Source organism: Oncorhynchus mykiss, chromosome 32 (assembly GCF_013265735.2).
Source record: "Oncorhynchus mykiss isolate Arlee chromosome 32, USDA_OmykA_1.1, whole genome shotgun sequence".
Taxonomy (NCBI): domain Eukaryota; kingdom Metazoa; phylum Chordata; class Actinopteri; order Salmoniformes; family Salmonidae; genus Oncorhynchus; species Oncorhynchus mykiss.
This window is the reverse complement of record NC_050572.1, coordinates 5,666,520-5,678,803: the sequence shown is the minus strand read 5'-3', so window position 1 is coordinate 5,678,803 and position 12,284 is coordinate 5,666,520. Positions and strand designations below refer to the sequence as shown.

Sequence of the window (12,284 nt, the reverse complement as noted above, 5' to 3'; positions counted from 1 at the left end):
GGGGACAGCTGGTTCCCCTAGTAGTCCAGAACAAGGGGACAGCTGGTTCCCCTAGTAGTCCAGAACAAGGGGACAGCTGGTTCCCCTAGTAGTCCAGAACAAGGGGACAGCTGGTTCCCCTACTAGTCCAGAACAAGTGGACAGCTGGTTCCCCTACTAGTCCAGAACAAGGGGACAGCTGGTTCCCCTACTAGTCCAGAACAAGGGGACAGCTGCTTCCCCTAGTAGTCCAGAACAAGGGGACAGCTGGTTCCCCTACTAGTCCAGAACAAGTGGACAGCTGGTTCCCCTACTAGTCCAGAACAAGTGGACAGCTGGTGCCCCTACTAGTCCAGAACAAGGGGGCAGCTGGTCCGTTGAAGATTTCTACTTCAAGTCGACAACTCTGGACGTTCTGCTTACTCCCTATTCACCGGGACCGGAAAGAGGAAGCGGCTTGCGGCCTCTTAATGAGATTCCATCGGCCAACAAATAGACCCGCCATTTTGCCCTCCCTGTTCCGCTGGAGAACACAATGGATGAGTTCTATCGGGAGCTGAACGACTGTAATATTCTACAGTGAGCTGCTAAGCTATTGGGACAGGGACATGTTTTTGGCTCTGTACTCCAGCACTTTGGGATTTGAAATACAACGACCGAGGTTAAAGTGCAGACTGTCAGATTTTTAATTTGAGGGTATTTTTTTACAGCACTTTTTGTACATACGGAGTAAAACAATCACTGTCCCAATACTTCTGGAGCTCATTGTATGTTTCTCAAGAGTTCTTGTCGATTTAACAACACAAACCGATGCTGGCACGAACACCGCACTCAACGAGCTGTATATGGCCATAAGCAAACAAGAAAATGCACATCCCAAGGTGGCGCTTCTCATAGTCGAAGATTTTTAATGCAGGCAAACTAATTCGTTTCATCACATTTTTACCAGCATGTCACCTGTGCACCGAGAAGCGACAACATTCTTGGTCACCTTTTACTCCAACCACAAACACATTTATAAGGCTCTCTCTCTCTCTCCCTTTAACAAATATGACCATAATTATATCCTCCTGATTCCTGTTTACACTAAAAGCTCAAACAGGAAGTACAGTGTCTTTTAGGGTCTAGCTCTCTCTACAACGTAGCCTTCGTTGGCATAAGGATTCGGATCGTTGTGGAGACGGTCTTCAGAGTGTCTTCCTGACATGCAGCAGACGAGTCTGTAGATGGCCACCAGAGGGATGGAGATAACTGGTACTGAAGACAGCAGGACACAGATGGCAAACACCCAGTCTGGATACGGCAGAACCTCTGTGTCGGGGAAGTTCACCTGCACAGACAGAATTAGAATAAAGAAAATGTTATTGTCTTCTCACAGGGCAAATCGCAAATGACACCTATTCCCTGTAGACTGTAGTGCACTGCTTATTAGGTGAGTACTATGTAGTCATCTGACTGTGGCTGTCTCAACTGAAACCCTAGTCCCGCTTATCACGCACTACTATTGTATATATTAAGGATGTCGCTCTCGTTGCTGGTGAGTCTCTGATCCACCTCTACGCAGACGACACCATTCTGTATACTTCCGGCCCTTCTTTGGACACTGTTAACTAACCTCCCGACGAGCTTCAATAGCATACAACACTCCTTCAGTGGCCTCCAACTGCTCTTAAACTCTAGTAAAACTAAATGCATGCTCTTCAACCGATCACTGCCCTCATCCGCCCGCCCGACCAGCATCACTACTCTGGACGGTTCTGACTTGTGGACAACTACAAATACCTAGGTGTCTGGTTAGACTGTAAACTCTCCTTCCAGACTCACATCAAACATCTCCAATCCAAAATTAAATCCAGAATCGGATTTCGCAACAAAACATCCTTCACTCATGCTGCCAAACATGCCCTCGTAAAACTGACCATCCTACCGATCCTTGACTTCGGCGATGTCTTTTACAAAATAGCCTCCAACACTCTTCTCAACAAACTGGATGTAATCTATTACAGTGCCATCCGTTTTGTCACCAAAGCCCCATATACCACCTACCACTGCGACCTGTACACTCTCATTGGCTGGCCCTCGCTTCATACTCGTCGCCAAACCCACTGGCTCCAGGTCATCTATAAGGTTTTGCTAGGTAAAGCCCCGCCTTATCTCAGCTCACTTGTCACCATAGCAACACCCACCCATAGCATGCGTTCCAGCAGATACAGTGCCTTGCGAAAGTATTCGGCCCCCTTGAACTTTGCGACCTTTTGCCACATTTCAGGCTTCAAACATAAAGATATAAAACTGTATTTTTTTGTGAAGAATCAACAACAAGTGGGACACAATCATGAAGTGGAACGACATTTATTGGATATTTCAAACTTTTTTAACAAATCAAAAACTGAAAAATTGGGCGTGCAAAATTATTCAGCCCCCTTAAGTTAATACTTTGTAGCGCCACCTTTTGCTGCGATTACAGCTGTAAGTCGCTTGGGGTATGTCTCTATCAGTTTTGCACATCGAGAGACTGAATTTTTTTCCCGTTCCTCCTTGCAAAACAGCTCGAGCTCAGTGAGGTTGGATGGAGAGCATTTGTGAACAGCAGTTTTCAGTTCTTTCCACAGATTCTCGATTGGATTCAAGTCTGGACTTTGATTTGGCCATTCTAACACCTGGATATGTTTATTTTTGAACCATTCCATTGTAGATTTTGCTTTATGTTTTGGATAATTGTCTTGTTGGAAGACAAATCTCCGTCCCAGTCTCAGGTCTTTTGCAGACTCCATCAGGTTTTCTTCCAGAATGGTCCTGTATTTGGCTCCATCCATCTTCCCATCAATTTTAACCATCTTCCCTGTCCCTGCTGAAGAAAAGCAGGCCCAAACCATGATGCTGCCACCACCATGTTTGACAGTGGGGATGGTGTGTTCAGGGTGATGAGCTGTGTTGCTTTTACGCCAAACATAACGTTTTGCATTGTTGCCAAAAAGTTACATTTTGGTTTCATCTGACCAGAGCACCTTCTTCCACATGTTTGGTGTGTCTCCCAGGTGGCTTGTGGCAAACTTTAAACGACACTTTTTTATGGATATCTTTAAGAAATGGCTTTCTTCTTGCCACTCTTCCATAAAGGCCAGATTTGTGCAATATACGACTGATTGTTGTCCTATGGACAGAGTCTCCCACCTCAGCTGTAGATCTCTGCAGTTCATCCAGAGTGATCATGGGCCTCTTAGCTGCATCTCTGATCAGTCTTCTCCTTGTATGAGCTGAAAGTTTAGAGGGACGGCCAGGTCTTGGTAGATTTGCAGTGGTCTGTTACTCCTTCCATTTCAATATTATCGCTTGCACAGTGCTCCTTGGGATGTTTAAAGCTTGGGAAATCTTTTTGTATCCAAATCCGGCTTTAAACTTCTTCACAACAGTCTCTCGGACCTGCCTGGTGTGTTCCTTGTTCTTCATGATGCTCTCTGCGCTTTTAACGGACCTCTGAGACTATCACAGTGCAGGTGCATTTATACGGAGACTTGATTACACACAGGTGGATTGTATTTATCATCATTTAGGTCAACATTGGATCATTCAGAGATCCTCACTGAACTTCTGGAGAGAGTTTGCTGCACTGAAAGTAAAGGGGCTGAATAATTTTGCACGCCCAATTTTTCAGTTTTTTATTTGTTAAAAAAGTTTGAAATATCCAATAAATGTCGTTCCACTTCATGACTGTGTCCCACTTGTTGTTGATTCTTCACAAAAAAATACAGTTTTATATCTTCATGTTTGAAGCCTGAAATGTGGCAAAAGGTCGCAAAGTTCAAGGGGGCCGAATACTTTCGCAAGGCACTGTATATTTCACTGGTCATCCCCAATGCCAACTCCTTCTTTGGCCGCCTTTCCTTCCAGTTCTCTGCTCCCAATGACGGGAACAAATAGCAAAAATCACTGAAGCTGGAGTCTTTTATCTCCCTCTCTAACTTTAAGCACCAGCTGTCAGAGCAGTTTACCGATCATTGCACCTGTACACAGCCCATCTGTAAATAGCCCACCCAACTACCTCATCCCCATAGTTATTTATTTTTGCTCTTTTGCACCCCAGTATCTCTACTTGCACATCATCATCTGCACATCTATCACTCCAGTGTTAAATTGCTAAATTGTAATTATTTTGCCACTTTGGCCTATTTATTGCCTTACCTTCCTAATCTTACTCCATTTGTTCACACTGTATACAGACTTTTCTATTGTGTTATTGACTGTGCTTTTGTTTACTCCATGTGTAACTCTGTGTTGGTGTTTTTGTCGCACTACTTTGCTTTATCTTGTCCAGGTCACAGTTGTAAATGAGAATTTGTTCTCAACTGGCCTACCTGGTGGAGAAAAAAATGATACTATTGAACCTCTTAAATGACACCTACAGCCTAGCTGATCTGGGCAGAGAAATGCTTCACACTACATACAGAATGTTGCTGAAAAATATTGAAGTATCACTACATACAGTTCAATATTTTTCAGGAACATTCTATCTGTGTGCCCCCCCCCAACCCCTCTTTTACGCTGCTGCTACTCTCTGTTTATCTTATATGCATAGTCACTTTAACTATACATTCATGTACATATTACATTAATTGGCCCGACCAATCAGTGCTCCCGCATATTGGCTAACCGGGCTATCTGCATTGTGTCCCACCACCCGCTAACCCCTCTTTTATGCTACTGCTATTCTCTGTTCATCATATATGCATAGTCACTTTAACCATACCTACATGTACATACTACCTCAATAAGCCTGACTAACAGGTGTCTGTGTATAGCCTCTCTACTGCTACTCTCTCTTCATCATATATGCATAGTCACTTTAACCATACCTACATGTACATACTACCTCAATAAGCCTGACTAACAGGTGTCTGTATATAGCCTCTCTACTGCTACTCTCTGTTCATCATATATGCATAGTCACTTTAACGATATGTACATACTACCTCAATAAGCCTGACTAACAGGTGTCTGTATATCTTTTTTTCAAATGTCTTCTTACTGTTGTTTTATTTCTTTACTTACCTACACACACACACACACACACATACCTTTTTTTTTGGCACCATTGGTTAGAGCCTGTCAGTCAGCATTTCACTGTAAGGTTCACTCACACCTGTTGTATTCGGCGCACGTGACAAATAAACTTTGATTTGATTTGATTTGTCTTTTTAGATGTTTTACTCCTCTCCTCGAGGACTGCCAGCCATTCAATGCATTTCATCTACCAGATCTGCTTCAACTTGTCAACCGTAGGCGACGCGCTTCCAATAGACTAAGCTTTCCCTAAAAGTGAATTTCAATTCAACTTGTCAAAATTACATAATTACTCCCGTCTATATAAATATAATCATTCAAAAACATTACACCAGAGATTTAAGCCACAGAGGGTCATTATTCTACAATGTAGAAAATAATTGTATTTTTTTTTTTTTTTTTACTTTGTGTTTTGTCAAGTTTGGACACACCTACTTTTTCCAGGGCTTTTATTTTTTTAATTTTACGTTGTAGAAAATGCCAAGTGTCCAAAGCGATCATCAAGGCAAAGGGTGGCTACTCTTTAGAATATAGAATCTCCATATTTTGATTTTATTTTATTTTTTTACACTTTTTTGGTTACTACATGATTCCATATGTGTTATTTCATAGTTTTGATGTCTTCACTGTTATTCTACAATGTAGAAAATAGTAAAAAATAAAGAAAAAAACGTGTCCAAACTTTTGACTGGTACTGTGTGTGTGTGTGTGTGTCAGAATTACTTTCCCAATGTTCCTCAAATGTAGTGTATGAAATAGCATTTTGTAGCTACGAGTCTCTACTTTTATCTAATGTAAAAAAAATAAAAACACCATTTCAAATGTTTCTACATCAGACTGAATCTAGGGGGGAGAGTTACGTATGTCTGTATAAGGGGATTGGAAATGATGCAGCAAATTACATTGATTGTTGCTTCAATCCAGAATGTGAAAGCCGATCTGAATTTAGGCTGTTCTGAGGGCAAAATGGGAGGTGCAACTCTGTGGGGGGGGGGGGGGGGTCCCAGAGGAGAGGTTTGAAAAGGCTGCGTTAACAGTGGTGGCTCTTACGTAGTCAGGATTCCATGCTGCGTAGGTGTGATGTGTCTGGGCCTGGGCGACAACGTACGCCACCAACACCACGAACAGCATCAGGGGGCTGATGACCAACCAGCAAACCTTCCAGAAGATGTTGGGTCTATGTCCTGTCATGAACTCCAAGTCATCACTGAACCTACGGAGACAGGAAGAGGCTTTAAATCAAATCAAATGATATTTGTCACATGCACCCAATACAACGGGTGTAGACCTTAGAGTGAAATGCTTACTTACAAGCCTATTAACTAACAATATTAAGAAAAGTATAAATAAAGAACAGCAGGAAAAAAACAAGCAAGGCGGAGAACCGGTACAGAGTCAATGTGCTGGGGGCACCGGTTAGTTGAGGTAATATGTAAATGTAGTTTGAATTAAAGTGACTATGCATAGATAATAAACAGAGTAGCAGCAGCGTAAAAGAGGGGGTGGGGGGGGTAACGATGTAAATAGTCTGGGTAGCCATTTGATTAGCTGTTCAGGAGTCTTATGGCTTGGTGGTAGAAGCTGTTAAGCCTTTTGGACCTGGACATGGGGATCCGGTACCGTGCGGTAGCAGAGAGATCAGTCTATGATTAGGTTGGTTGGAGTCTTTGACCATTTTTAGGGCCTTCCTCTGACACCGCCTGGTATAGAGGTTCTGGATGGTAGGAAGCTTGGCCCCAATGATGGACTGGGCCGTACATACAACCCTCTATAGGGCCTTCCTCTGACACCGCCTGGTATAGAGGTCCTGGATGGCAGGAAGCTTGGCCCCAATGATGGACTGGGCCGTACATACCACCCTCTATAGGGCCTTCCTCTGACACTGCCTGGTATAGAGGTCCTGGATGGCCGGAAGCTTGACCCCAGTGATGTACTGGGCCGTTTGCACTACCCTCTGTAATGCCTGGAGGTCAGGGGTCGAGCTGTTGCCATACCAGGCAGTGATGCAACCACTCGATGGTGCAGCTGTAGAACTTTTTGAGGACCCATGCCAAATCTTTTCAGTCTCCTGAGGGGGAATAGGCTTTCTTGCCCTCTTCACAACTGTCTTGGTGTGTTTGGACCATGAAAGTCTGTTGGTGATGTGGACACCGAGGAACTTGAAGCTCTCAACCTGCTCCACTACAGCCCCATCTCAGACCCCCCCCCCCCCCCAAGCCACTACAAACCCCGTCTGAGACCCCCCCCCCCCCCCCCCCAAGTCACTACAACCCCGTCTGAGCCTCCCCCCAAGCCACTACAACCCGACTGTGCCTCCCCCCCAAGCCACTACAACCCCGTCTGAGCCCCCCCCCTTCAAGCCACTACAACCCCGACTGAGCCCCCACCCCAAGCCACTAAACCCCGTCTGAGCCTCCATCCCAAGCCACTACAACCCCGTCTGAGGACCCCCCCCCCCCCCAAGCCACTACAACCCCGTCTGAGCCTCCCCCCAAGCCACTACAACCCTGACTGAGCCCCCCCCAAGCCACTACAACCCCGTCTGAGCCCCCCCAAGCCACTACAACCCCGTCTGAGCCCCCCCCCCTTCAAGCTACTACAACCCCGTCTGAGCCCCCCCCCCTCAAGCCACTACAACCCCGTCTGAGCCCCCCTCCCCCCTCAAGCCACTACAACCCCGTCTGAGCCCCCCCCCCCTCAAGCCACTACAACCCCGTCTGAGCCCCCCCCCCTTCAAGCTACTACAACCCCGTCTGAGCCCCCCCCCCCCTTCAAGCCACTACAACCCCGTCTGAGCCCCCCCCCCTCAAGCAACTACAAACCCGTCTGAGCCCCCCCCCCCCCCCCCTTCAAGCCACTACAACCCCGGCTGAGCCCCCCCCCCCTTCAAGCCACTACAACCCCGTCTGAGCCCCCCCCCTTCAAGCTACTACAACCCCGTCTGAGCCCCCCCCCCTCTTCAAGCCACTACAACCCCGTCTGAGCCCCCCCCCCCTCAAGCAACTACAAACCCGTCTGAGCCCCCCCCCCCCCCTTCAAGCTACTGCAACCCCGTCTGAGCCCCCCCCCCCTTCAAGCTACTACAACCCCGTCTGAGCCCCCCCCCCCCCTTCAAGCTACTACAACCCCGTCTGAGTCCCCCCCCCCCCTTCAAGCCACTACAACCCCGTCTGAGCCCCCCCCCCCCCTCAAGCAACTACAAACCCGTCTGAGACCCCCCCCCCCCCCTTCAAGCCACTACAACCCCATCTTAGCCTGGGCTCAGACAGAAGAAAGGAGAAAGAGATGGAAGAGGAACAGATGAAAGCAGAACTAATGCCTCAGAACTGAAAATTCCAGTAACTTTCCCGGAAATCCCAGGGTGTCCAGAAACCTCGTTTGTAAGATTCCCTGATTCAGTAAGCAAGAAATCCAGAATCCTCCAAACAGGATTTGTATTTTTTTTTAATCTTGAAATTTGGGTAAAGTTACTGGAATTTTGCAACCCTACGCAGGTTCTATAACATGTAGACGATCCAGGATTAAAACCTAATCGGTCACAAGTGTATTGTGTCGGGAATCGTAAATTTGCATGAGTTGTGGAAAATGCTAAACCCAAAGATTAGGTGAACAAGGGTTGCAACAGACCAACAATAGACATATGGGGAGACAGACATGTTCCTCTGAGAGGATCCTAGCAATCTGCCCCATTCTAAAGAAAATACACTGAGGCACAGATGTCAATTCAACGTCTATACCATATTGGTTCAAAGTGATTCAACCAGTGTGTGTGCCCAGTGGGAAGACGCTCATTACAGTTCACACCAGGACAACTATAGTATTATGAGGCTCTTTACCGTCCTATTCCGTAGATGTGTGCCACAGCGATGATCTCAAAGAAGGCGATGATGAGGAGAGGAACGGAGCCCACGTGACTGTTAAAGATCTCCAACCAGTAGTTCCCTGAACCCAGACAGAATATCAGAGCCATCAGGAACGATAGCAGGCAGATTATTGCTGGAGGGAAAGAAAGTGGGGAGTGATGGAGGGAGAGCAAGACAGAGAAAACAAGAAGACAGCGTTAAGATCGTTCCCGAAAAGAACAGTTTTTCGTCACACATTGGCAATGTTGAAAAATACGAAAATCTGATAATTTCCTTTTTGGCTTTTACCTGTGAAGAGCTCATTGGGCATCCACTTGGGCACCAGTTTGAGGTCATGAAGGGGCGTGAGGATGCCCTCCAGATTACCAAACATGGAGGACAGACCCAGGCTGAAGAGCATGATGAAGAAGAGCACAGCCCACACCTGGTCAAACAAACAGGAATCACATCAACAACAGCCCACACCCCTGGTCAATCAGACAGGAATCACATCAACAACAGCCCACACACCTGGTCAATCAGACAGGATTCACAACAACACAGTCCACACCTGGTCAATCAGACAGGATTCACATCAACAACAGCCCACACACCTGGTCAAACAAACAGGAATCACATCAACAACAGCCCACACACCTGGTCAAACAAACAGGAATCACATCAACAACAGCCCACACACCTGGTCAATCAGACAGGATTCACATCAACAACACAGCACACACACCTGGTCAAACAAACAGGAATCACATCAACAACAGCCCACACACCTGGTCAAACAAACAGGAATCACATCAACAACACAGCACACACACCTGGGGCCTGTTGCACAAAAGTAGAATTAAGACATCCGGGATAAATGACTCAGCTGAGCTCAATGAAGCCAAAACATGTGCGTCCAGGCTTAATTGGTTGCACAAAGACCAAGCCAGGATGAGCAGACACGGATTCATTAAGCCAGGTGAAACCAATCCTGGATAGGTGCGCGCTCACTGCTCACTCAAATAGACCCCGCCACAGATCACAGATTAACTGATTTACCATGGCAACTAGAGCCGCGTACTTTTCCCCGTCGGAAGCACAAATCCTCATGGAGGCATACGAGGAGGTAAAAGATATAATTAAGAAGAAAGGCAACACCGCCACAGTGATAAAGCAAAGAGAAAAAGCGTGGCAAAGTATTGCAGACCGCCTGAATGCGTAAGTAGTGCACAATTACACACTCACCGCTCCGCTGAAACATCACAATTACAATTCAAATATTTAATTCACATCTCCAAAAATGCAGTTGTACTGTAATTATGAAACGGTAAATTTTTTTTATTGAAATGCACTGCAGATATGAGTGAAATTGTGTAAAGTAACTCCATCACACTGTATAAAGCTATGATAAAATTTGATATTTTTACTGAAAACAAGACAAAAATACCAAGTAATTTTTTGCAGTGTGACTCCATTAAGTGTGTGTGTGTGTGTGTGTAGATTAAACATGAACGGGCCAAAACGGACATGGCAGCAGGTCAAAATCAAATACAAGAACATTCTGCAGAATGGTATGGTCCCTGACTAATATTTAACAAAGCACAAGCATATATTGTACCCAGAAGGTGCCTGCTCACACATTGTCTGTACTGTTTTAGCAGTGAAAAAGAATACCCACAGACAAGGCACGGGTGGTGGGTCACCAAAGGCTGACCTTACCCCAGCAGAGGACATGGCCTTGGAGCTAAATAAAGGCAGGCCCGTCTTAGAGGGGATCCCTGGGGGGAAAGAGACGAGCATAGGTTCCTCCCAAGATGCCACCCGCTTCATTCAAGGTATGTCCTTCCATCTCTACATGGGATACAACCACATTCATATTGAATCAATTTGGACTGTCTGACTTTGGTTTACCTATTGCCTTGCAGTGTCTGGCAGCACTGTGTTCCTGTTAGAGCCACCAGCACAAGCACCAGACGATGCTGATCCAGTGAGTACTCCATCAAAGGCATACTGTAGGCCTGGCATGTCTTGTCTACTAGCTTCAATATGAATCCGATTAAATGTGATAGGGTGAAGGCCCCAGTGCAGCAGCAACAGCACATGATGGAGACGATGATGAGGAGGAGACCATCTCTCTGGATTCCAGAAGGCATGAGGTATCATGTTAAGACTGTGAAAGTACTATTTACTCTACAATGGTGAGGAGTCCTCATCAAAATCAAAAAATCTAATTTATTTTACAGGACCCAGATGCTATACAGTGGGAAAACCAGCCTGGCAACATAGTGCGTATTAATAAAAGGACACCACATCCTGCCAAATTCCAGCTGCGCTAATTGTATTGTGTTCACAGAGCTCACAAGCTATCAGAAAGTTGTATGGCAACCACCTCCGGTGCCAAATAGAACTGGCAGACATAGACATTCAGTACAAGAAGAAAAAGATGGAAAATCTTGCACTGGAGTTCGAAATAAAAAAGAGGACAATTAGGAAACTGGACCTTGAAATAAAAAAACTTGAGAGGGAGGTGAGATATGCCTTCAATGTACACTGTATGCTAACTGTAACACAAATGTATTAATCATTATTTTTCTTTCCTCCCCCAGCTCCAAGAAGATGACACAGCTCAAAATAAAAATTAGGTATATTCTCGTAAAGTCAAGTGAGCCATGACATATGAGCTCTTATTGTGAGCACACAGGACGGTGGCATCTTTCTAAGGTTTTTTTTATTTTCCCAGCAATCAGTACAACCAAGTCATCGTTATAAGGCATCGCCCTCTTTTGCCCACCCCCCCCAGCACCAGGTGTGGCCACTAGCCTATATGAAGGCCCAAAATTGTGTGTTCCTTTCTGCTCTGACAATGGCATGCCCATTCGTGCGAGATGTGGTGGATGAAGAAGCACTTGTGCTGAGGAGAGCCTTCAGGTGAGAAAGGGTCTTCAGGGACCGGTTGGACCCACTGGCCTTCCCTGATGACCATCTATATGAAAGATACAGGTTTTCTGCAGATGGCATCAGGTATCTATGCAGACTACTGGGTCCCAGGATTAAGCACCGCACTGCACGGAGCCATGCACTGAGTGTGGAGCAAATGGTTTGTGTGGCCTTGCGCTTTTTTGCTAGTGGAGCCTTCCTGTACTCAGTGGGGGATGCAGAACAGCTGAACAAGGCCACAATTTGCCGCACAATAAGGAGTGTGTGTCTGGCTATCAAAGCATTAGCAGATGTCTTCATCTCCTTCCCTGGCCACAGAAGACTCTGTGACATCAAAGAGGAGTTCTATAGGATTGCAGGTAAGAGGATCTACAAATTACAGGACAACTGTTAACACATAGTAGGATACTCATTACTTTGTGTGACAGGTTTCCCCAATGTCATTGGTGCAGTGGACTGCACACA

At 45.9% G+C, this 12,284-nt stretch overlaps 1 protein-coding gene across 1 annotated transcript in view; it reads right to left on the bottom strand.

Moving 5' to 3' along the window:
* Window positions 1-899: 899 nt before the first annotated feature.
* The window catches only part of LOC110489437 (sodium-dependent neutral amino acid transporter B(0)AT3), a 32,722-nt gene continuing 21,337 nt past the window's right edge, over window positions 900-12,284 (bottom strand). The window contains exons 10-13 of the mRNA XM_036971729.1: window positions 9,192-9,327; window positions 8,877-9,036; window positions 6,091-6,253; window positions 900-1,309 (exon numbers count right to left, since the gene is read on the bottom strand). Coding sequence (XP_036827624.1) covers window positions 1,097-1,309; window positions 6,091-6,253; window positions 8,877-9,036; window positions 9,192-9,327 — 672 coding nt within the window. The 3' untranslated portion in view covers window positions 900-1,096. The remainder of the gene's footprint in view (window positions 1,310-6,090; window positions 6,254-8,876; window positions 9,037-9,191; window positions 9,328-12,284) is intronic.